The sequence below is a fragment of the Macrobrachium rosenbergii genome, chromosome 9, assembly GCF_040412425.1.
Source record: "Macrobrachium rosenbergii isolate ZJJX-2024 chromosome 9, ASM4041242v1, whole genome shotgun sequence".
In the NCBI taxonomy this organism is placed as follows: Eukaryota; Metazoa; Arthropoda; class Malacostraca; order Decapoda; family Palaemonidae; genus Macrobrachium; species Macrobrachium rosenbergii.
Genome location: NC_089749.1, coordinates 32,204,521 through 32,230,722, shown reverse-complemented (window position 1 = coordinate 32,230,722; position 26,202 = coordinate 32,204,521). Strand labels below are relative to the sequence as shown.

At 40.1% G+C, this 26,202-nt stretch overlaps 1 protein-coding gene across 2 annotated transcripts in view; it reads left to right on the top strand.

Moving 5' to 3' along the window:
* dx (deltex) overlaps positions 1–26,202 on the top strand; it is a 319,771-nt gene that overhangs the window by 27,657 nt on the left and 265,912 nt on the right. For both annotated transcript variants that reach the window (XM_067108869.1, XM_067108870.1), the window contains exon 3: positions 16,984–17,137. In XM_067108869.1, the coding sequence (XP_066964970.1) occupies positions 16,984–17,137 (154 nt within the window). The remainder of the gene's footprint in view (positions 1–16,983; positions 17,138–26,202) is intronic.

Sequence of the window (26,202 nt, the reverse complement as noted above, 5' to 3'; positions counted from 1 at the left end):
TGCCCATTGGCGGTATTTTTCACTGAGAAATATTCATAAATATTGTATTTTCATCTCATTTTCATGACTAAATGCACTTTTTATGATAAAACTTAAAATACTCAGGTAATGCTCGAGTTATGATAATTCACCTTACGATAATTCGATTTTGCAATGGGGTAATCAATTAATACTGATACGACAATATTATTTATAAAATATTTTAAAATTTAGTGCAGGCGCAGGCAGAAGCGTAATCAGGCAGTGAGAGAGACCAAATTACAATAGACAACTTTTCCTTCATCTCTTTATCCCATCTTCTAGTTAAAAAAGTAAAATAGAATGATAAAAGTATTGTTGGTAACGTTATACTCTTGCGTAAATGCATACAGCCATAAACAACCAACCAAGAAACTGTTGTTTTTCTTGTAACCAATCGGATAACAACAGCCGGTTACCTTTATTTCAACCATTGTACGGTAATAAACAATTACCGTAGGTTATGGCACAAATGACATTAAGTAGAATAGGACTGATATATTTTTACATTATACCCTTATTCAATATGGATAAAAGATCGCAGGGAAATACTGTATACTGCTAAATTTAAGCTGCAAGTTGAAGCTGAAGCTGAGAAAACAATGTTCAAGCTGCTAATGAATATACTGCAAATTATTGTGCATGGGCAACATGGATGAAACTCGATCATAATTAAAATTGGAGAGAAAGTATTTTAATCAAAACTACTGGGCATGAAAGAACACATTACTGCTATTTTTACACCGATAAATGATAAATACGTAAAGCTTCTATTATGATGAAATCAAGTGAAAATAGCAAACGGAATCTTGAATTTTTTTTACACAAAACAAACACCCCCAAACGGCCATCATCAGTCATCATCTATTAACAAAAATAATGGATAAATTAATTTCACAGCGAGATGTATTTTAGTTATATTTCGACTTGAAAATACTTAGTATAACGAAAAATAACCTTGCCCCTTATAAATAAAGTATCTAGACTCTAGAGATTCATTTACACTAACTAGAAACAAGAAAAGCGCTCTAAACGGAGTTAAATGCGGCGAAATAAACTCAGCATAAACATTTCCAAACCAAAACACTGATTGCTGTGAACGCAAATTTTTAATACAAAAGCAATATAAGAATATATACAATATTATTGGACACAGTGAATTAAGGCATAACATTTTAAAAGATCCATGGAAAAGATGCATATTCATTATTTTGACTTTTGTATAATACGATATGCGAATATACAGTACAGTATAATGTAGGCTACACTACTGTGTATGTATACAATATACCATAGTGTAGGGTAAGTGAATTCTTGTTTGTTATTCAATTTCTCTTTGTATTGAATTATCATAAGTCACTCTGCATGAACCTCCAGAATTAGCTGATATTAATAATTACTATATTGCGTATGTAAAGAGTATATTGTATAGAGTAGGCTAGGCTACCATATATGTATACAGTACATGGTACTGAATACCCTAGTGTAGGCTAGGCTGTGTTCGAGATACGTTTTGGTATTTCTTACTTTTTTCCAACAAACAATGGTTTTTTTTTTTTTTTTTTTAACCTAACCCCACCGTAAGTAGGATAATACCTGTATAAGCATTTTTAGTTCGTTTTGTATGTGTTTGAACTATCAAAATAGGCAGTTCTAAGTGTTTTTTAGAAGGGTTCTAAGTATTTGCTGGTTTTAGCTATTTGTGGGGGGTGTGGTACACATCCCCCGTAAATGCGGGTGGTTTGCTGTATACACATTATTTGTGGAAAATTTGCCCATTCACGGTATTTTTCACTGAGAAATATTCACTAATTACTGTATTTTCATCACATTTTCATGACTAATTGCACTTTTTGTGATATAACTATTAAAATACTCAGGTACCCAGGTAGTGCTCGAGTTATGATAATTTGCCTTACAATAATTCGATTTCAGTGGGGTAAGCAATTAATACCGATACAACAATATTTATAAAATATTTTTAAATTTTGTGCGGGCACAGGCAGCTCCCTACAATCAGGCAGCGAGAGTGACCAAATTACAATAGACCAACTTCTTTTCCTCCATCTCTTTATCCCATCTTCTAGTTAAAAAAGTAAAAGAGAATAATAAAAGTATTGTTAGTAACGTTATACTCATGCATAAATGCGTACAGCCATAAACAACTGAACAAGAAACTATTGTTTTGCTTATAACCAAATCGGATAATAAGAGCCGTTTTGCTTGTATTTCAACCATCATACTGTGGTAAACAATTACTGTACTGTGGTTGTGTGACAAGTGACGTTAAGTAGAATAGGACTGATATATTTTTATATTACAGTATACCCTTATTTGGTATGGATAAAAGATTGGTAAGGAAATATACTGATGATTTAAGCTGGAAGTTGTAGCTGAAGCTAAGAAAACAGTGTTCAAGCTGCTAATGACTGTAAATTATCGTGCATCGGCAACATGGATGAACCGTAAATAAAATTGAAGAGAAAGTATTTTAATCAAAATTCTGGCCATGAAGGAACACATAACAGTAAACCCCCCGTATTCGCAGTCTCACGATTCGCGTACTCACCTATTCACAGATTTCTCTATATATGCATTATTCCCTGAAAATTTGCCCATTCACAGTATTTTTCACTGAGAAATATTCATTAATTACTGTATTTTCATTTCATTTTCATGACTAAATGCACTTTTTGTGATAAAACAATTAAAATACTCAGGTACCCAGCTAGTGCTCGAGTTACGATAATTTGCCTTACGATGATTCGATTTTGCAATGGGCTAAGCAATTAATACCGATACAACAATATTTATAAAATATTTTAAAATTTCGCGTGGGCGCAGGCAGCAGCGTACAACCAGGCAGCGAGAGTGACCAAATTACAATATACCAATTCATTTCCTCCATATCTTTATCCCTTCTTCTGGTTAAAAAAGTAAAAGAGAATGTTAAAAGTATTGTTAGTAACGTTATACTCATGCGTAAATGCATACAGCCATAAACAACCAAACGAGAAACTGTTGTCTTGCTATCAGTGAATCGATAACAAAGAGCTGTTTTGCTTGTATTTCAACCATTGTACAGTAGTAAACCATAATTGTAGTTATAGTACAAATGACGTTAAGTAGAATAGGACTGATATATTTTTACATTATACCCTTCTCCCTTATTAGGTATGGATAAATGATCGGCAAGGAAATATATTGCTAAATTTAAGCTTCAAGTTGTAGCTAAAGCTGAGAAGAAAATGTTCAAGCTGCTAATGACTATAAATTATCATGCATTGGCAACATGGATGAAACTCGACCTTAAATAAAATTGGAGAGAAAGTATTTTAATCAAAACTATTGGGCATGAGAGAACACATTACTGCTATTTTTACTCCGATAAACGATAAATACGTAAAGCTTGTATTATGATGAAATCAATTGAAAATAGCGAATGGATTCTTGATTTTTTACACAAAACATACGCCCCCAAACGACCAACATCATCTATTAACGAAAAAAATAGCAAAATTAATTTCACAGCAAGACGTATTTAAGTTATATTTCGACTTAAAAACACTTTGTATAATGAAAAATAACCTTGTCCCATATAAATAAAGTATCTAGAGATTCATTGACACTAATTCTAGCAAGAAAAGCGCTCTGAACTGAGTTAAATACAACGAAATAAAGTGTAGTCGATTTCATATCGATTGCTATGATCACAATTTATAATACAAAAGCAATATAAGAATATATACAATATTATTGGCTACAGTGAGTTAAGGCATAACATTTTAAAAGATCCATGGAAAAGATTCATATTCATTATGTTGATGTTTGTACAATACAATATGTAAATATAGAGTACAGTATAATGTAGGCTAGGCTACCATGTATGTATACATTATACCATAGTGTAGGCTAAGCTAATTCTTGTTTGTTATTCAATTTCTCTTTGTATTGAATTATCATAAGTCACTTTGCATGGACCTTCAGAATTAGCTGATATTAATAATTACTATATTGTGTATGTATAGTATAGAGGGATGAATAAATTTGTTTTATTTAGCATTTCCCAACGTTTTGTGTGAGAGAGAGAGAGAGAGAGAGAGAGAGAGAGAGAGAGAGAGAGAGAGAGAGAGAGAGAGAGAGAGAGAGAGAGTGTGTAATTGTCGTAAGTGAGTGCTTCTCTTTGTTGGAAGAGGATGAGGTCGTTAGTTTGTTTGCGGCGCTGTCTGTCTGTGGAATATGTGAAGGATTTTTCAGTTTTTCTGAGAGTCTTTAGTCAGAGCTAGTGCCGGTCAGTGGTTCTTGTGTGGGACAGTTTTTGTCGTATGCTTTTCTCGGAGTTGTTGGTCTTCTTGTTGGTGTGCTGTTTATTTGTGTGTGTGTTCCGTTTCTTTTTTTTTGTATTTCCTTGTGTTTGTGGTTGTTTGAGGTTGTGGTTGTTACAGCGGCCTTTATCCATCTCCAGCAACCGAAGATCAGGGTGAGTGTTGTTTGTTGTTTTGTTTGTGGGTTTGAATTCCGCCACATAAATTTGGCGCCCAACGTGGGGCAGCTGGTATTGCAGCTGCAATTGAGGTTGGTGGCTGGTAGTGTGACTGAAGAGAAGGATGGAAGAGGAACTGGTAAGGTTGAGAGAGGAGAATACGTGGTTGAGGGGTGAGAATGAGAGATTGAGGAGTCAGTTGGAGGAGGTGGAGGGAATGCTAAGAAGTGCAAAAGAAGAAATGAAAGGGGAGATGAAAGAGTCAGAAGAGAGAATGGAAGAGAGGATGGATAAAAGTTGGAGGAATGATGAGAAGTGTGGAAGAAATGATGAAAGGTATGTTCAAGGGTGTTTTTGGAGAAGGGGCTGTTGGAGGCAGGTTCTCTGGAACGTGTGAAGGGCAAGAGAGAAAGAAAAGGAGGAAGAAGTGAATGGAAGCGTGAGTGATGAAAGTGATATGGGAATAGGAAGTAAGAAACGAGGGAATGAGAGGCAGGGTAAGGAAAAGGGGAATGAAAAGCAAGGGAAGGAACAGAGGGAAAGTAAGGATAAGTCAGGGAAGAAAAGGGAAGAAGGGAAAGGAAAGGAAACTGGTAAGAAGAGTAAGGAAGTGGGAAAGGCCGGAAAGAAGGGAGAGGGTGAAGGCAGTAGTGATAGTGAGGTGGATGGAGGCGAGTGGATAAAAGTGGATAAAAAGAGGGGAAGAAGAGTGTAATGAGTAAGATGAATGTAAGTGTCGGAGGTGGACTCTTTGTATTGGAAGAGGGTATGAAAGGACAGAGTGAAAGTAGCGAAAGTGAGAGTGAAAGTGAGAAAGAAGTGAGAAAGGCTATGTATGTGAGGGAGGTACCCCGGTGTGAAAAGTATAATGAGTATGGAAGTAGGGATGTGCATGATTTCTTTAGGGAGTATGAAAGGTTTTGTCAGGATAAGTATGGGGAAAGTAAGAGAGTGTGGGCACGAGAATTAGGAGAGTATTTGACTGGGTTTTTACTTGATATGTATAGGGTTATTATGAGTGTGGGGATGTTGAGTATGACAAGGTGAAAGCTAGACTAGTTGAGCAAGCGAGGCGTATGAAAGCGAAAGTGTTAAGTATAAGAGGAAGAATGAATTTGATGAGGCAAGAATGAAAGCTGGGAAACCTTGTCACTGTATGCTTGTAGGCTGGAGACGTTGGCAAGGAAGAAGTTTGGGGATGATGGGATAGATGAATGTAAGGGAGTTAGTACGGAAGTTGTTAGGGACAGTGCCAGATGGAGTTAGAGAATTTGTGAACTTGAAGGAAGGAGAAGAAAGATGGACGAAATGAAAGGTTGACTTGGGGAGAAATCTTGGAAATTGTAGAAGATTATGAGCTTGACAGGGTTATAAAAGAGAGCAGAAGTGTAAGTGTAAGGGCTGGGGTAGATGAGAGAGTACCAGAGTTTGGAAGCTTTAGGGATGCAGTGTTGAGGGCCCCAATGAGAATGGCCGATAGTGTAATAGATAGGAGTGTAAGAGCAAGTAATGTGGAGGTGCCAGTGAGGATGAATGATGGGTTTGTAAGGGAACAACGGGTTGGACGGGTTAGGGATAGTAGTGTACAAAGGAAAGGTCGATGAGTGGAAGTCGAGCAAGTGTTTTAGATGTGGAAAGGAAGGACATACAAAGAATGAGTGTAGGTGGGCTTTAGGAGTGTGTTTGGTGTGGGCAACCGGACATTTGGTAAGGAGTGTGTACGAAAGATAGGGGTTAAATGCTACCGGTGCGGACAGGTGGGTCATGTTGCTAATGGTTGTAGGGGTACCAGTGAATGTAATATGTGGCAACTGTGGTAAGAATGGGCATTATGCGAGAATGTGTTCAGAACCGAGAGCGAAGTGTGACGAATGTGGAATGGAAGGGCATGTATCAAGTGTATGTAGACGAAAGAGGGTGACTGTGATAGCGAATTCGGGAAACTGAGTGTGAAGGGGGTTCAAATGGGTGGATCCTCCAGGATGCAAGCGTGCGGTGTGATGCATGTACGTGAGGGGTTGTTGCATGAGGGGGCTTTGCTGGAAAGACTGACGAGTGCATGAAGCAATTTGTTTTGATAGAGTATGGCAGAAAACGTAAGAAAGGGAAGAACGTAAGTAAACTGAATGGTCGTAAGTTGTGTGATAGGGGTGTGAGTGCCAAAGTGGAAATGAGTGATAAAGCGTGTATCACGGATGAATGGGATGGTATGGATAGAACGTATAGCATATGCGGGTTTGATATAACTGAGTTGACTGAACGTGTAGAGGTTAGTGAACGGTTGGAGGTGGCGAAAGTGTAAGAGTAAGAGGCGTAGCAGTAATATACAGTGATTGAAAGCATGAATGAATCGTTGCAAGAATTGGAAAGGTCAATGAGCGAATGGGATGGGTTAGTTGAAGAATTGGGGAGGTATTTGGGAACGAGTTAGAGGGGTGTAGATGAGATTGTGGATGAAATTGAGAGTGGTAATAGTGAAGAAGATAGCGTGAATCTGAGAGAGAATGCAGGAGAAGATGTGAGTTTGAATGTTGCTAGAAGAGAGAGTGATTCTGAGAGAATGATTGCGTGCGTTCGCGAACGCGATCTAGAGGACCTGCTAGTGAGCATCCGTGGGTGTTATGTAAGGCGATTTGAAAGAGGTGTGAAAGGTGTTGGTTGGGAAATGCTAAAGGGGGAGAAATATAGAGGGATGAATAAATTTGTTTTATTTAGCATTTCCCAACGTTTTGTGTGAGAGAGAGAGAGAGAGAGAGAGAGAGAGAGAGAGAGAGAGAGAGAGAGAGAGAGAGAGAGAGAGAGAGAGAGAGAGAGAGTGTGTAATTGTCGTAAGTGAGTGCTTCGTTGTTGGAAGAGGGATGAGGTCGTTAGTTTGTTTAGGCGCTGTCTGTCTGTGGAATATGTGAAGGATTTTCAGTTTTTCTGAGAGTCTTTAGTCAGAGCTAGTGCCGGTCAGTGGTTCTTGTGTGGGACAGTTTTTGTCGTATGCTTTTCTCAGAGTTGTTGGTCTTCTTGTTGGTGTGCTGTTTATTTGTGTGTGTGTTCCGTTTCTTTTTTTGTATTTCCTTGTGTTTGTGGTTGTTTGAGGTTGTGGTTGTTCTGGCGCCTTTATCCATCTCCAGCAACCGAAGATCAGGGTGAGTGTTGTTTGTTGTTTTGTTTGTGGGTTTGAATTCCGCCACAATAGAGTATACTTTATAGTGTAGGCTAGGCTACCATATACAGTATGTATACATGGTACTGAATACCCTAGTGTAGGCTAGGCTGTTTTTGAGATACGTTTTTTCCAACAAACATCGGTTTTTTTGGGGGGGATCTAACCTCATCATAGGTAGAATAATACCTGCATAATCATTTTTAGTTTGTTTTGTGTGTGTTTGAGCTATCAAAATAGGCAGTTCTAAATGTTTTTAGAAGGGTTCTAAGTATTCACTCATTTTAGCTATTCGGGGGGGGAGGGTGTGGTATGCATCCCCCGCGAATACAAGGGTTTACTGTACTGCTGTCTTTACGCCAAGAAACGATAAATACGCGAAGCTCGTATTATGGTGAAATCAAGTGAAAATAGCGAACTGAATTTTTATTTTATTTTTTTTTTTCTTTCCACAAAAACGTGCCCCCAAACGGCCATCATTTATTTTAGAAAAAAATAACTAAATTTCACAACGAGACATATTTAAGTTATATTTCGACTTAAAAGTGCTTCGTATAATGAAAAATAACCTTGCCCCATATAAATAAAGTATCTAGAGATTCATTTCGCTAACTGGAAGCAAGAAAAGTGCTCTGAACTGAGTCAATTACGGTGAAATAAACTTACAGCGTACGTAATCGATTTCCAAACCAAAACATTGATCTCTATGATTGCAATTTATGATACAAAAGCAATATAAGAATCTATACACTATTATTGGATACAGTGAAGTAAAGCATAACATTTCAAAAGATCCATGGAAAAGATGCATATTCGTTATGTTGATGGTTGTATAATATGATATTAATATGTGATATAGAGGATAGTATAATGTAGGCTAGGCTACTGTACATGTATACAATATACAATAGTGTAGGCTACACTAATTCTTATTTGTTATTCAATTTCTCTTTGTATTGAATTATCATAAGTCAATCTGCATGAACCTCCAGAATTAGCTGGTATTAATAATTATACCATATATGTATAAAGTATACTTTATAGTGTAGGCTATGCTACCATATATGTATGTATGGTGCTGAATAGCCTAGTGTAGGCGAGAGAGAGAGAGAGAGAGAGAGAGAGAGAGAGAGAGAGAGAGAGAGAGAGAGAGAGAGAGAGAGAGAGAGAGTACACAAAACTTTGACAGTCTGGGGCAACACTCCCCTTTGCTGTCATACGTCAAGTTAATTGACAGTTTCCCCCCCTCATCACTCCAAGTCAACAAGAAAAGGTTGGGAAAATCCTGGTATGTTATGTATTTGTTTAAAATTTTATATAATTTACTATACAAATGCAACAAGTTTTAACTATAGCATGGAAAATATAAAAAATTAATAAAGTAACATCATGGTTATCTCTCTCTCTCTCTCTCTCTCTCTCTCTCTCTCTCTCTCTCTCTCTCTCTCTCTCTCTCTCTCTCTCTCTCTCTCTCAGACAAGAGAGATTTTTTTATGCATAGATAAATGTGGTGTTATTTTAATTTTTTCATATTTTCCATGCGATAGTTATGTGTTCCAGGGGACCGTCGATCCAACTCCAACTTAGGCACTTGGAAACTATATTCTGAGCCCAGGGACAAAAGGTCCACCGGGCCCGAAAATGGTACAGCCTCCCGCCCACTGGATGTATGTCATCGGTCCTATGTTTGCTTCCTCCCTCTGGAGCCTCTACCTCCTCTGTTCCTGGGAGAGGAGCGGGGGCCTCCTCTTCCCCTAACATAACCTCGGGGCCTGTTACCTCTGGTTGACTGGCCAGAGCGGCTTTCCCCTGGCTTTCATATGAAGCATTGAAAGCCGGGAGGAGACGAGGAGGGCAGCAAGAGACTGATGTGACGGGTTCACCAGGACATACTGAGGCGGAGGTTGGGAGGAAGAGGTTGAAGGTTGATCCTGAACCTGGACGAAGGACTGAGCCGGGAGGCGTTTGAAATTCTTAAATTTCTTGCCGGACTTTGGGGAAGGCCCGGCAAGATCAGACTGCTTCCGTTTATAGGGCAGACCCCAACGAAACGGAGACTTTGATTGACCCTAGCCGCCTCAGATAAGACTGCGCTCAACTGCTTCTTGGGGAAAAGATTAGCTCCCAGATAGAACTCTTCAGAAGCTTATTCGGTTCATGCTGAACTGTGGCTGCTGAAAAGATATGCTTCCGGCAGGCCAGTCGGGCAGTCATAAAGTCAAACAGGTCTTGTTGAAAACTCGCCAAGAGAGATTTTGTCTAGACCTGGAACAAAGAATCTTCCCTATAGACCAAAGAAGTTGCTTCTGCTAAAGTCAAAGAGTTCAAAGACCTGGCGAGCCTATCCTTACTATCAGCCTCTGCTTTCAGGAGCGATTCCGGGATCTTAGGGAGCTGCTCACTGAACAGGTCAGAAGCGCAGTCTGGGTCAAGCCGAGTCACCGTAAACGTATTAGGGGCTCCCTTCCAGAACTCGGTGCCCCCGGGAAGGACGAGAGATGTTGGGTCCGTCTCCAACGGATTACCTAGAAATAAGTGCTGAATGGACTTTTTCACCGGCTGACACGGGACCCGATCCAGAAATATCATACCAGGATTTTCCCAATTTTTTTGCCGACTTCGAGCGGCGGTTAACTGAAAATTAACTGACATATGACCGCAAAGGGGGAGTGTTGCCCCAGAATGTTGAAGTTTATGTACTGAAAAAATCTCTCTCTCTCTCTCTCTCTCTCTCTCTCTCTCTCTCTCTCTCTCTCTCTCTCTCTCTCTCTCTCTCTCTCTCTCTCTCTCATAAATCATGTTTTGATATAAGGTAACTTACCCAGTAATTACATAGCTATTAGTTTCTTTCAACTGGCAGCTTAAAATTTTGAAATTTAAGGTCACGCTAGTTTGTTTTGGTTATGGCAGTGTGCCCCACCCACTTTCAGGTGTAAGAAGAGGTGCAACATAGCAAAGAGTTTCAATTTGTTTCTGCCGGCTGTGGTTGAAGGACTGTGGTTGGCAGCAGCTTGAATTTTGAAATTTATACTTTGCTGGTTGTTTGCTCTATCTTCTATTGGTGAAGTATTTATTTTCATAGCCTTTCTGCACATTTTAGATAGTGTTGGCGTGTTTTGATCATTGGTTTACGACTTTTTGCCCATTTTTGGACTTGTCTTAGAATTTTCCAGGATGTCTGACACTAGTAGTTCTAGTATTAGGTATTTTAGCAAAGGCTGCAATACTAGACTGAGTAAAGAATCTACGACTCTCACATTGTTTGTGTTCAGTGTAGGGGACAAACATGTTCAGTGGATTTACATTGTGAGGAATGTAGCAGCTAGGATTTAAAGAAGTGGAAGACTTTAGATTCCTATCTCAAGAAACCAGCTAGAGATAGGAAGAGGAAAGCTATTGCTAGGAAATGTAGTAAAGCTGTAGCTAGTCAGGATTCATCCGCTAAGTCAGATGCAATTGCACCTGTAATTTTTTCCAATCCCATTCCATCTCCTCCACCTGTGCAGCCCTCTCCTTTACCTGGCTCTCACGTTTCTGACCCCAACACCATTTTCAGTCTGGAGTCGAAAATCAACACTCGCTTTGAGTTAATTGTGCAGTCGATCACTAAATTAGCGTCATCAGTGAAAGTGTTAATGGATAAGAGTGAGCCAGAGTGCCCTGTGGCACCCAGTGCAAGTGCAGTGGTAGTAGAGGAGGTGGCTGTTTGGCCTGCCGATTCTCGTAGGCCAAGGTCCCTGACATACTCCTTAGCACCTGGGAGGAGTCAAATTGGTAGCCTAAGGGAGGTCAGTGGGGTCTGCCCCCGAGCAGTCGCCCCCCCCTCAGTTCAGTCTGTTGATGAATCCCAGACTGCAATCAAAGGCCATTGGAAAAGCCTCCAAGTGATTGTTCACTGTATGTCCTCCAGCTCCGAAGATTTTAGTTCCAGGGCCTCACGGCTCTATGCAGACAAGTCACACCCACTGAAAAACTTAGAGACTGCTCCTTGTTACCTCAAGAAATTTCTTCAGATCTCTTAGGAGTACTGTCCTGTATTGACAGGGTCGTTCGCGATAGTACGCAGGAGTTAGCTAGTCTTTACGGCATGAGTGTGCTTAAGAAAAGAGAGCTTTGGTTTTCTTTTACTTCGAAAGGCATCACTCCATCTCAGAGATTGGCCCTCCTCTTCTCCCCCATGGACAAGACGCACCTTTTTCCCCAGACTGTAGTACTGGACGTCACCTCTGACCTGCAGAAAAAGAACACTCAGGACCTGCTCTCCCAATCTGCGAGACGCCCCAAGGATTCTTCGACTCTTCCTCCCAGATCTTCTTCTCCGCTGCAGCCTACTCCCTTTCGGAGCTCCGTTGTAGACAGCCACACTTTGCCTAGTCTTTCAGCTGAAAGGGGTAGATATCCCCTCTTCTTTCGAGATTTCTCTACTGATAAGAAGCTTCAAGAGGTCTTTCCCACCCAGGGACCTCAGGCCCCCTGCCTGTGAAGTGACTCGTTTTAAGGAACCTGATTCGTGCACCGTACAAGCCTTTACAAGAGTCGTCAAACAGGGATCTGACCCTCAAGACCGTGTTCCTGCATGCCCTGGCATTGGCAAAGAGAAAAGGAGAACTTCATGGACTTTCCTTCGTTGTTAAACACTCGAGGGGATGGGGATCAGTTAAGCTCAATTTCGTCTTGTACTTCGTAGCGAAGACTCAGAACCCATTGGTCCCTGACGCTAGGTTGAAGTCCACGATACCCTCACTAGAGGATTTTGTTGGTAAAAACCAGACGAGATGCTAATGTGTCCTGTTAGAGTGCTGCAGCACTATCTAAAGAGAAATTGCCATCGCCGGCCTTGGTGTCGATGACTCTTTGTTAGTGCTGGCTTGACCAAGAAAGAGGTGTCCAAGAACATGATTTCTTTCTGGCTTCATGAGACAATTCGGAGAGCGTACTCTGCTGCTGGAGAAGACAACACTGGTACCTTCTGTCCGAGAGTTCATGAAGTCCGGAGCATTGGTCTGACCCTCGCATTCTGGAAGAATCTGTCGGATCCTCAGGTGTTGAAGGCAGGCATGTGGTCTCAGCAGACCACCTTCACTTCTTCCTACCTTCGGGATATTGCCCACAAATCCTTGGACACCTTTCCATGGGACCTGTGGTGGCTGCTTACCCGGTTCCTCTAACAGGACGGGGTTGCATCTCTCCTAAGATGTGCGGTTGTGGATGCGAGATTAAGTGGGAATGACTGGCCTTTCCTCCTTCTCTTCATCTTGGCTCTCTTCCTACGGAAAGAGAGTGGGTCCGAGCTGTTACATGCTGGATCTGGCGGTCGATGCAGGTAAGCATACACTTCGAGCTTCCATTCTATTTCTTTTCAGGATCATAGAAGCAAACCCACTCCTTCCTCTAACAAGGGGAGGAAGGAGATCATGGCAATAAGACAAACCCGATGCTTTTGTATGAAATGAACGCCATCCTCATTCATACAAAAAGGTCCAGAAGACTGACAATTGATATCGCGTTTCCTATAACCTCATCAATTTGTCAGGGGCAGGTTTCCCTTCCTCGCTCTCTGGTAATCTTTACCAGAAAGGGAACTCTAGGTGTTGCGAACTCCAGTTAGTTCATAGAGACTCGCTTAGATCCCTCCCTCCAACCAGTGAATCTTCCTAATGTAAAGGACCAGTGGTTTGTATATCGTGTCTGAACAAATCAGTTTTTTAAAGTAAATTGTATTTTTCCTAACTATACAGACCTGAGGGCCTTTACATTCCTGAGGGCCTTTACATTACATTTTCATGCCTACCTCATGCCACCCCTAAATCTGCCACCTTGGCCGAAAGGCAAATTGGAATGTTTACGTCCGGGCAGGTGGGACTCCTGCCTCCTGGGTGGTAGTTAACTGCCTAACCACGTTGTTTGTAAGTTCAATGCCCATTTCCAGTTGTGCTCTAAGTAATTCCTAACGTAAAGGACCTCAGGTTTGTAAAGTTAGGAAAAATACAATTAAAATTTTTTTTTTTTTTAAATTGTTCACCCTGCAAGTGCAAACACTAAAGCTTTTGCAAAGCACCCAATCCAGGAGCTCCATTCATTGTCCTTGGCTTTCTCGAGATGCAAAAATGCATCTTGATTCATGGTAGTTTGCTATATATACCTCTGATGCAAATGCTCTGCTCCTTCTAGTGACAAAGAGCCTACTTGACATGCCTAGGTTTTGGAAGGCTGACGGGTTTTTAAAGACACCCAATCCAGGATGCTCCATTCATTGTCCTTGGCTTTCAAGGAGGCACAGGAGGTGGCTGACGAGAGATGTACTCCATTCATTGTCCTTGGCTTTCTCGTAGAGATGTACTGCGTGATCCCAGGTCAGTGCATACCCTTACACTGTTCAGTGATTCATGTACTGTATTTGTTTGCTATTTTCATATGTGCATATTTGTTAATCGTGCCCTAAGATGCCTCCTAAATGCTCTGCTCCTTCTAAGGCTTCTGACAAAGAGCCTAAGCCTTGCCAGAGGAAGGTCATGACGCTCCAGGTTTTGGAAGAGCTGACGAAGTCTGCTAGGGATTAAGAAGACATACCAGGTTCAGGGAACAAACAGTAGGATGAGGTCCTGTCTTTGGAACGTCTGTCCCGACTTAACAGGATAGTCAAGGAGGCACAGGAGGTGGCTGACGCAGGGGATCATAATATGCAACACTCCATATACTTTTCATGTGCTATTGATGATGGGATATGGGACCCTACAGAAGCCTCCTTGTCAGCATGAAGAAGCAGCAACAGCAGCTGCCTATCATCATGAAGAAGGACCCTCCAAAGCTTCCCAAAGCCCCTGAAGAAATGCCTGAAGGAGCACCTGAAGAAAGGGAAGAAAGTCATCGTCCCCCCCTTGCCAGAGGAAGGTCATGAAGCTCCAGGTTTTGGAAGAGCTGACAAAGTCTGCCAGTGATTAAGAAGACCTAACAGGTTCAGGGAAAAAACAGTAGGATGAGGTCCTGTCTTTGGAACGTCTGTCCTGACTTGACAGGATAGCCAAGGAAGCACAGGAGGTGGTTGACGCATGGGATCCTAATATGGAACGCTCCGCATACTTTCCATGTGCCCTTGATGGGATATGGGGCCCTATAGAAGCCTCCTTGTCAGCATGAAGAAGCAGCAACAGCAGCTGCCTATCACCATGAAGAAGGACCCTCCAAAGCTTCCTGAAGCCCCTGAAAGAGCACCTGAAGAAGGGGCAGAGAGTTGTCTCCCCCCCCAGAGATATAACTGTGCTTTGCTGTGCAGTCATATCTTTATTGTCATTCATTGGGCTGCACATCTAATTCATCATCATCACCTTTAATCAACATTCATCACTGGTGAGTACTAATATGATTTAATTTTAATCTTAAACTTTGAAATGATATTAAAGTGTTTTAGGATTATAATTTAAGGTATATTTTTGTTGAACTACTAAAACAGGCAGTTATAAGCATTTTACTTTGAGGTACATTGAACAGTGCTGTTTTTGGTGTTTTAACTGTTAAAATAGGCAGTTACGTATACTGTAAGCATTTTTCGATGGGGGGTTCCAGTTTATCACGGATTTTCGTTATTCGCAGGTGGTTGTGATCTCTAACCCCCGCGAATACCGTGGGTCGACTGTAAACATTTTTACACTCACTGTTTGAGTCACTGCAACTTCCCATGGACGTAATTGTCAATAAGGGTCATAAGCAAATGGGTTAAGAGGCCAGTTGACACTAGCTTGTTTTTTTGTACACTGCTACTAGATGAATTCTCCCTGAGCTCCAAAATGCATTTCAGGCAACTGCACATGATTGGCTGCCATCTTGAAATCATGCGTCCCTTTCCCCATGTAGAGTCTTGGTTTCCTAACTGATCTCTTGATCTGTATTCTGGGTATGTGCTGATGCCTTTTGTCAGGTATTCCATTAATCCTTTCAAGGAGGAATTGTACCCCATGAAAACTGCTTGCCTTTTTTTTCTCTTCCCTATTTACAGTTGGGTTGGGACAGGTCGACATGAAATTTGGGTGGGTTGTGGCAAGTGTCTGGAAGGCATATGATCTGCTCTCCATTCCAGGAATGTAGCCCTCCTGTTTCCTTGCTGCTTTAGATAATCGAGAAGTGAAGGCAGAAGTATAGCTCTTACCTTTACCTTTGCCCTTCTTGATGGAGATTCTTTTGAGCAGGTGTGTCTTTCTAATTGACCAATGAGTATCAGCTGGTATTCGTGTCAGTTGTTTTGGCTACTCTCCAGTTAGACATATTCTCATGGTTCTTCTCCTAGAATGTACTTCCCCATCCAAACCTGCATCCTTGAGCAGTCTCTGGTCACTTCAACTAGGGAAGGACCTGGGTTTCTGCTGTGCTCTAGTTTGCGTGGTTTTACTTGTCTACCTTTGTGTCTTTCTTAACTGCAAATAGCCCTGACAGTGTTTATGCTGGTCAGGTAAATGTCAGCAAGCTATATGACCAAGCACCTGTCATAAGATTGTCTTATGTGTTGTCTCTGTTCTCTCTAAGGGGGAGTGTGTTAGTATTTCTAGAAAAATGCAGATTATCGTAAATTTGCAATATTTTTTAGCTGTGATTACAGATTCATGGTGTGATTGTTGAAAGATCATTTTATGATTGAGGAAATATTGGAGAGATATGGTGTCTAGTGGCTTCAAAACAACCTGGGATCTGAAAGATTGAGATGGTATGGTGGGGTGATGAAGGGGGAATGAGCTGCAGTTGGTTAGAAAAGCAATAGAAATGGAGGTAGCATGATGAAGACCTGTGGGAAGACTAAGGTGGTCATGGAAAAGGACCATAGATGAAGACTTAGACTATATGGAAGTTCAGTCTGAAAGTGGACCAGATAGAAGAGAAGAATGAGAACTCTAATTTCACATCTAGCCCCGTAAAGAGAAGGTTGACTTGAATATGTTGATGTGGATGATGAATGACTTTCAAGGCTCCATTTACTGCTATTCTTATTTGTAACTTGCATTAGACATGCATAATTATTCCTGCAAGATCAAAATTGAAGCGAAGTTTTGTGTTTTAATGTATAACAGCCATGAGGAACACCATTTATGTGAATAGGCAATTACTGCAACACGGTTTGCAGAATTTACTTAGGCTCAATTTTTACAGTACTACTAATTTTGTTTAGGTAATGATAATTTTTTCCCATCTTTAAAGTCATTGTGAGATGGACATTTCACTGCATTTTACTGGAAATTTTGGTAAATAAAATTTGTCATGCATAGCTTTTGAATTTAGAACTTTTTGACAAAAAACAAAATTTGTTAGGAAAGGTTAAATAATTTTTATTTGTTTGTTTCAGAGGAGGTGGCGGCCTTATCCACCAGATGTTACTCAGCAGTTAGAAAGAGCCCACAACAAACATCTACGCACTGTATTTCTTCGAGATTCAGATCCGAATCTGAAGAATTTTAATGTTAACCTGTCCTTGATGCAGCAAGAATGTGAAGATACAGGTACATTGTAGCATCAGTTTGTTGCTGAATCTTTTTACTATAAAAAACAATACCACATAGAGTAGTGAGGAATACAGTAACATACAAAACAGTAGGTAAGAAAATTTAACCCATAAAGATGTTGTGCAGGCAGATGGCATACCTCTCTGCTCATTGTGTGACTAATTGTTTTCTCCCCTAGACTTTTCTCTGTAATTACTGTACTTAAACGATGTTCTTACTTTGATAAGTCTTTGTTTTTAATGTGTAGTAGCTTCGACAAAAGCTGGTCTGGTTGGTGAAGCTTGGTGAAAAGTTAGTCAACTAATGACAGGTGAGAGAGGGGTTGGGGGACCCACCATTTAGGTAGTGCCCGCCGTTCTCCCCTTGCTCAGTTCAAGGAAGGTATGTGTAGATGGGATAGTGGTTAACCAGGACCCCAACTGGCTGGTGAAAAAGCAGTTCCTGCAAACCCCCCCCCATTCCTTCTGGGTTACACCATAGGGGTTAGTGCTTTAAATGTTTGCAGTGTCCCTTCACGTCTTAGTTTCACCCATTTTATTGCCTCTTAACTGTTACTTCTTGGTGGCACTGAGACTGTCTCAGTTTCACCTATAGTTCCTTGTACTTTATGTCATATATTTTATGAATCTTTTATCTTTCTTTCCTTGTACTCCAACTCATTCTTCACTGTCTCAATTACTGAATAGCAAAAGTGCTCCAATGCTTGGCTGTATAGTTTTAATTTCATAATTCATTCATTCTTTCTGATGTTCCTGTCTCTTCTGCTTGTGCTTTGATGATTCCAAGGCATTCTCAGGCAATTTGATGAGCTGGTGAAGGTACTGTGGTTGTTTGGCATTCTGGGAGGTCCTTCCTTGTATGCCTTCCTCAAGCATAGGGCCACAGCCAAGAGATTGTCAACTGCCATGGTCTTGATGGAACTTTCTAAATTGGTAGTATCTTCCTTGCCTGGAACCACCATTGCTGATACCACTGCTCTAGCATTTTCCACTGCTTTTCTGTTACCTTTCAACTTTGTACTGGAGAAGCCTAAGGTTTTAAGGGGATCTAAAAAGCACCTCCTGCTTTGCCTTCTTCTTCCTCCTAGTTGTTGTCCTCTACCTCCTCCTGGCTTTCTTCTCTAACTTTCTTGTCTCTGGACCTGTGGAAACATAGCAAGAAATCTTTTAATATTCTTTGGTATTTTGTTGAAAGTGAAGATCTCTTCACCTGTTAGCAGGGACCTTGGATGGTAAGTGCAGTAGGTGGATTGGTTCACAAGCTTGTGTGTGACTAATCACCAATGAATGAGCATATTCATACCTGTCCACAGTATGTGGCTTGGTTGCTTTTCTTGAAGCATGAAGAGAAGGGTGTGTGTGTGTGTGTCTGTCTGTCTGTCTACACCTCCTCAAGGAAGTTGGTTAGGGCAACCAGCGTGGTTAGTTCTGCTTTTAATTCTAGGTCCAAAAATGGAGATGATGATTGTGTTCTTGATATTTAGATCATGACTGTGTCTGAGCTTTGCTCAAGACATTCATCATGGTCCTTGAAGTGTATCCAGAGTTGTGCCGTCTTATCTTCTATCTCCTCATCTGCTGAAGGTCCTTCTTTGTTGGCAACAGATCCCAGTGGTTCTTTGTCTGTTGATTTGGAGGGCCACTTTCGTTCCTTAATTCATTGGCCCCCTTTTTGGCATTAGGGAAGCAACCAAGTCACCTCATCAGTACTTGCTTTCCATGATTGAGTACACAATGGATTAGCCATGGAGTTTTCACCTGTCATATTGGCCGCCCTGGTCTGCAAATGCTTCTGGTTTACTGGAAGAGGTGGACTCAGTATTTCCCAAACCAGAGAACTATCTCTGTGTCAGTTGCTCAGCCAAGCTGTAACCCCTGCTACTGAAGCGGTAGTCATGGAGTTGGTCACTATGGCTTCAGTCCGATCATCATCATGGTGGGTCCTCTTGCTTAGCATGAAGGTGAACTTTTCCTTGTCTGAAGTATCCTCTAAGAAGGACAAAACTGAGTTCTTGAGGTTGTTGGTGTCAGGAGGAAGATCATTAACCTTTTTATGCTGTTTTGAAAAACTGTAGGTAAATGTTATCTCAAAGACTCGGATCTGTCTGTGGTCTCTATTCAAGACTAGTTTTGGCCCATGTCCATCTGTCCTTATGGGATTTATTGGTTCCTGAGTACCCCCATGCCATTTTTTAAGAGCATGGTTGAAAGTCCCAACTGCTTTCATGATGGTTGTGGTGGGAGAATGCTTGAATGTTCCAAAATGTTTCATTCCTTAAAACTTGAACTTGGAGTTGGTAATTATGTTTTCTTCAGAAATCTTGAATTTCCATTTCGCTCAACCTTATAAAACTTTTCCTAAGTAAAAATAAAAAAAGAAGGGAAATTTAGCGTACAATGTTGTTTTAAAGTGATAGTCACTTTTTTGGGGCTTTTTCTGAACAAGAATCGATATACTTTGTCTCATCAGTTTTGAAGCTACTTTTACTTTTGCCAGCAGAGACATTCTGAGGAAATGTTTTTGGGAGAATGATGTTTATTGCTAACTGGTCGGGGTTGGCCTTATGCACCCTCAGTCAGTTTATGGCATCTGCCAGCTGAAATCCTGAGGACCTGTCTAAAGCATCAGATTTTGAAAGCTTCAAGACTGTGGACATTGTTGATAATCTCTCACCTCCTTCTGGCTAGTCAGGAAAGTACGAGACGAGCTGAAAGCCTCAGAAGGCTTGACCGTGACTCAGGTAGTCCATGGTCTCATGGGAATGGCGCCTCAACCATTTAGTGCTCCTGATAAAGTTTCTGTGAGCTTTTCCACTGCACTTCAGATGTTTATATCAAAATCCGCACCAGCTCAACCTTTACACTTCATTGTTACCAAGTGAAGCCTAGTTGAGGGATTTTGGGCAAGGAAGTTGAGATTATCACCAACTGAGTTAGGCTCTTGGCAACTATGATTTGCCAAGGTAAGTGTAGAATTTCCTCTTGCCTGTTTCAACAAAGACAGGTTCATCATAGCAGAGCCACTGCTTAGCTAGTAGCAGACTTAATTTATTTGAGGAAGGCACGAATTTTGTCTTTGTTGTCAAATTAATGTCATAAACTGGCCCTTGCACAAGTGGTATGGAGAAGAGGTGAGGACCTTAGCTTGTCTGGTGAATTCAGGCACATGTGCCAGAGTTTTGAGAGAAGTTCCTCCCAGAACCTTGAGGTCATTATGATGAGATATATCCTTGTTCTTTAGGGTTTTATCAAGCCCAGCCTTTGAAATTTCAGGAATAACATTCCATAGGAAACTTACCTTTCTATCCCTAGCACCCGTGAGAAAGGCGAGTGAAATCCATATTGGAATAGCAGGTCTCATGTGTTCCTTGTTTAACTGCTGAGACTTTGGCAGCTTTATCCTAACAACAGGATGCTCTATAATTTGTGATTCCTGCTTTGCCAGTGATAGCAGGAAGAGAAGCAGCTCATGTCCTTTCCCCCATAAAATCTTATAAAACAAGGGATCTGATTTTTTTTTTTATTTATCATCAGGCACTACACATGTAGATCACAAACCACATAGGAATTCTCATGAAGTACAGGCATCTGAGGTTAAAGTTATGAATCGTGAGAATAGGATTATTTCAACATCCTCTTTAGGAGGAACATGGCAGTAGAAGCTGTCCTAAATTTTGCTTCATGGAGGTCTCCTTGCAGTTTTCCTTGAGGGATGTATCCCATAAATGTAGATTTTTACTTTATTGGTCTTGCGGTGTTGGCAGCCTAAGTAATACAGGCAGTCCCTGGTTATCAGGGGCGGGGGTGGGGGGAGGGGGATCCATTCCGACAGTGTGACGATAACCGAAAATTGCCAATAACCGAAAATCGCCAATTTTTGTTGCTTTTTCGGCAATTTTCACTGCAATCGCCAATTTTCGGTTATCAGTGCCTCTGTTAGGTATGTATCGATAAGTGGAAATCGGCGCATATCAGCGCCGAAAATCACCGATTTTCGTTGCTAGACAAGCGCCGAAAAACCAGATCGCCAGTAACCCGGGACTGCCTATATAGACTCCATTAGGGGAGCACAGCCCATCATGGTGTTCTTCCTCTTCAGTAGACCCGTAACTTCTTTATGAGTATAGTTTTCTGATCTACTGTCAGAGTGCTTTATTGAAGGGATAAGTGTATCATATTTTATGCCCAAGTACAAACCATGTCCATAACAACAGGGTGCTAGTTCAACTACATAACCTCTTGTCAGCCTTGAGAGCATATGTAAATACTTTGAAGATTTTAAATGTACAGTACAGTAATATAACAGAGGCTGAAGCCCAGTGCAATTGTATGTCTAATGCTAAGAAACATCATGAGTTTAATTTTATTTTTGCTGATGGGCCTTAAATTTAGTACTGGCATTAGGTTTTGAGTTTATAGCAGTGTATTTTATTGTAAGGGTGCACTTTCTCAAGAAGCCCCAAATTTTGCAGTAGAATTATATGGTATCTTAACAACCACTGAAAAAATAGCAACTATGGATGAGGGCAAAACCACTCATTTTCTGTGACTTCCGAAGTGTTCTGCAAGCACTTGGTATTTTTAAGTCTGTTAGTCCTTTGATTTTAACATTTTTACAGGTGATCCATACCACTGAAAACAGAGGATTGAAAATAACATTTTCCTAAGTCCCAACACCTGGAAGGCCTTGGCAGTGAAGAGGCTGATAGAGTAGCAGAACAGGCAGCAGCTGAGAAATTTCCAAGGAGAAATCCACTATTGTTTAAAGATTTTTTCCCCAAGTAAAAGCTTTAATATGAGATACCTGGCAAGACTCTTTGAACTTGTTAAATTCCAACTAAATGAAGGAAATCACATCTGTTATATCTCTTTGGAAGTATGTAAATATGTCCAGGAGATGATGGGGAACAGCAATACTTGTATGCTGATTGTGCATAGGACATACCTGCTTAACCCATATATACATCATATATGAGGAATAATATCACCAGCCTGTGTGAAGATTACCTGGTTCTTTGGCTGTAAGGCATTTTCTAGTTGAATGCTCCAGCCTTGGGGATCTGAGCTCTTTGTTGGGTGAGTCGGTAGAGCTTTGGACTGGCACTCGCTAGGCCCGAGTTTGAGTCTCCGGCCAGCTGATGAAGAGATAGAGGAATTTATTTCTCGCTATAATGTGGTTCGGATTCCACAATAAACTGTAGGTCCCGTTGCTAAGTAACCAATTGGTTCTCAGCCACGTAAAATAAGTCTAATCTGTCGGGCCAGCCCTAGGAAAGCTGTTAATCAGCTCAGTGGTCTGGTAAAACTAAGGTATACTTAACTTAACTTGGGGATCTGAGGAATCGATACCTCTCTGAGGCGTGTGGTGAGGGTAGCGGGTTTAACCTTGCTGGGCATTTTGGAGAGGATGTTGCTTATAATGCCATTGGCATTTTTAGCTTTATCTCAGAAACTGGTCTCCTGGAAGAAATCTAGTCTTACTTCTGTTGTTTTATTTTTGTAACGAGCTCTAAATAACCTGGAAGAAATCTAGTCTTCTGTTGTTTTATTTTTGTAACGAGCTCTAAATAACTTTAAATTGACATGATTTATTTATTTGTAGTTTTTTAAGAAGTAATGCTGGCATCAATGACCCTGTTAGTCAGTATGCCAGATAACCTCTGGTCATTCATTCATTCTGTATGTGGATCATATTCACTGAGCAGTTTGTCTCTTTAATATCCCAGTTGCAAAGTTTTTCGAACCACAGGTCATAATGTCCTAAATAAGTATTCAGGCTCATGTATAGCGATGGAATTGTGTTTAGACAAATACAATTTTCTACAAGGAAACCACAATAATTTTTTTTACTGCAAACCTTTCAGTATATACAGTGTGTTCCCCTCCCAACTCTTCTAGTCTTCTGGTAAGTCCTGACCATACAGGTGAATGACTGGTAGTCATTTCTAGTCTTCTGGTAAGTCCTTCTGACCATACAGGGGAATGACTGGTAGTCATTTCTAGTCTTTGGTAAGTTCTCCTGACCATACAGGGGAATGACTGGCAATCGTTGGTGGTTCTGGGGTTTCTGAATATGTGACAGATAGAAGTAGTCTTGTTCTCTTGCTTATATAATGTCTTGTTTTCTTGCTTATAGAATGTCTTGTTCTCTTATAGAATGTCTACTACTGTCACTTATAGAGTGACACTGCGATATACAAAAGGGTTAAATTCCTTGAGCCCCTTACATAAGTTTAAAATTATGCATGTCAAAAAATCACCTTCAGAATCCCTTGGGAACACCTTCAGTCCTATTCACATCAATACAGACATTAAAGAGCAAAATTTTGGTAGTCGTTGTTATTTGTAGTTTTCATGATGATTTATACCCTAGTGGTATGTAAATAAAAGGCAAATAATGCTCACCAAGTGTATTGTAGGTGAGTCTTAACTGTTCTGAATAGTAAGTAATGGATGAATTTTAATATGGCATGACAGTTCCATCATCCCAACTTACGGCATAGCAATCAGTTTTTTTATGCATTTTCTAACGTATCTAATAATATTGCTAGTTTGGTAAAAGTGTATTCTTTACTGATTTTATTGTACAGTGTAACTGTATACTGACAGTCAATGAAGAGCAGATACTTATTATGGCAGCAACTATAATGTAAAACAAAGTTGTCTGATATCTTTAAAAGCTTGCGCAGTTTTTAAATTACTAAATCCATATAAAGCGCATGTTTTTAATGATAAAATCACAGTGCTTATACATGTTGATAATGAAATAGTGTAGATTACATAGAAGTCAAAATGTGTTTACAAAGTAAAATAGTTAAATCAGATATAGATAGAAATTTTTAAAATGTGATATGTTTCTTACACTGGCAAAACTGCAATGCTACACTGATATCCCAGTTCTTAAATTTTTTTTCCCCTGAACATACATATAGCATTACTGGTACTTCATTAGTAATCTAAAAAATAACAACAAAATCAGGCAAATACACATGCATATTGATAAATAATAAAAGTTGAATATGGGTGCCCACCAGATATACTGGTGAATATAAGCACAGGCACTGATGAACAGACCCAACCAACTTCTGAATTAGCTGATGTGGCAGCAAGCTTAGAAACAGAATCGTTGGTTGTCTGAGTAAAACTGCAAAACAGATTTGTTGGTTGTCTGAGTAAAACTGCATACAGTACTTTCTCATCTTAAATTACCTTATGTACTTCTGTACTATTTGATCCTTATTGTAGCAAAGAAAAAATTAGGAGTTTATAATTTATTTTTGTGAAAAGTTTGAGTCCAAATTTACCAGTACTCCAAAGTTAGCTTAGATTATACTGTGTATCAAAGCATTAAGCTATGATTTGCATGTCCAAGTTTAATACATGTACAAATTTTAACGTACAAAATACTATATTAGACCATAACAAAATATATTAGCACTCAAAATTTTAATAAGAGTAAAGATAAAAAGAAAGTACCAGAAGAATGAACAATAAACAGACTCAAATGCTCATCAGTGATGCCTAATAGGAAAAGGTTTATTGTGGTAGGGTATAATATATTTTTACAGTACCTAGTTACTCTTTTATCTGGATTATTGCCCCAAGGCTCTGCCATATTCAGGAAATTTCCCGATATGAAAAAACACTTGGGATGTAAAATGGCAGTTTTATGACTTTTTTCGTGTTTTGTGACTGCACAGTACTGTATATGCCTATAAACAACACAGAATACTCTGTATAGCACTGACATAGAATAAAAACACACAGCATTGTGATGCTTACATGTACTTTAACACTTGCACTTATATGTATGTATACACATGAGCATAATACATTTATTTATACACATGCTGATTTTATGTTGAAGAAGTAGCTACCATTTATGTGAAAAAAAAAGCATAAAGCATTTTTAAAATAATTGAAGAACTGGTGTGAGAAAGTCGAATGTGGCAGCACAACAACCAAAACAAAGCAATCAGCTTGTGACTTTGCCATATTGTTTTTGATAGCGTAGCCACTGTTCATCCTCCAGGGAGTTACTCTCATGGGTCCATAGAGGCTTCATAAGATAGATTAACTAATATCAAAGAATTCTCTTCTAGTTGGTCTAGCCAGTATACAATAGTGTTGACAGTGAAAGAGTATAGAGTAAGACAAGAGGGCTGTTTCCCTTGTCTACAGTGACTACCACTGTTCCATTCCTATGTCAACCTTCAAGACGTGGCAACAGCGCATCTTACGTAGGTCGCCAATGTGTCAACCATGTAGCTGTGCAAGGCCTGGTCTTTATTACTCTCTAGGCTCTACAAGCGTCAACACACAACAAGGTCGTCCTTTGATAAGTGCTCCTAACATCATATCTCGGTCATCATGGAAGAACCAAAACTCAGTAGCAAACTAAGTGCATAGTTTTAAGTCTAATGAAAATTTATAATTTTGGAAACTTTTTAGCTGGTAGTTCATTTCGCGAAAAGATTGGGAGATGGCAATCTCCCACAAGACAGAAATTAGTTTGGTTGATTGTTTATGGCACCGTCTTGTTAGGTGACAAACAATACTTAATTATACTGAGGAAATAATGTCATGACTGCAGTTCGTGAAGGTCATTAGTACATGCCCTTTTATCTTAGTAGTTATCTCAGGCTACTTAGTAGATTAGGCTATGTCCTCATTTGGTCTACAGTGTGCAAGAAAAAAGATTATCGATCGTCAGCTGTAGCTGGCTTTTCACTGCCCAAACCTTGAGTTAACTGAAACCAATTGTTTGGCTGTAGTATTTAATTGCCGAACTGAATAGTTTTTGTGAAAATGATCCCTGGTTATCATTAATAACAGGGAACTTGTATCAGATTATACAAAGTTTTTCCTCCACACAACTGCTCTGCCAACAGCGGATTCTGTTGAAATTGTATGTGATGTCTGTTTGCCTACATAGTTATTAAACATTTTACATTTTCATATAACAACCATTGAAATTGTACTTAATTTATGCCTAACTTTTGAAAAAGTTTCCTTTGGAAAAATATTTTCATCAAAAGTGCCGTATTTGATGGCGTATAAGAC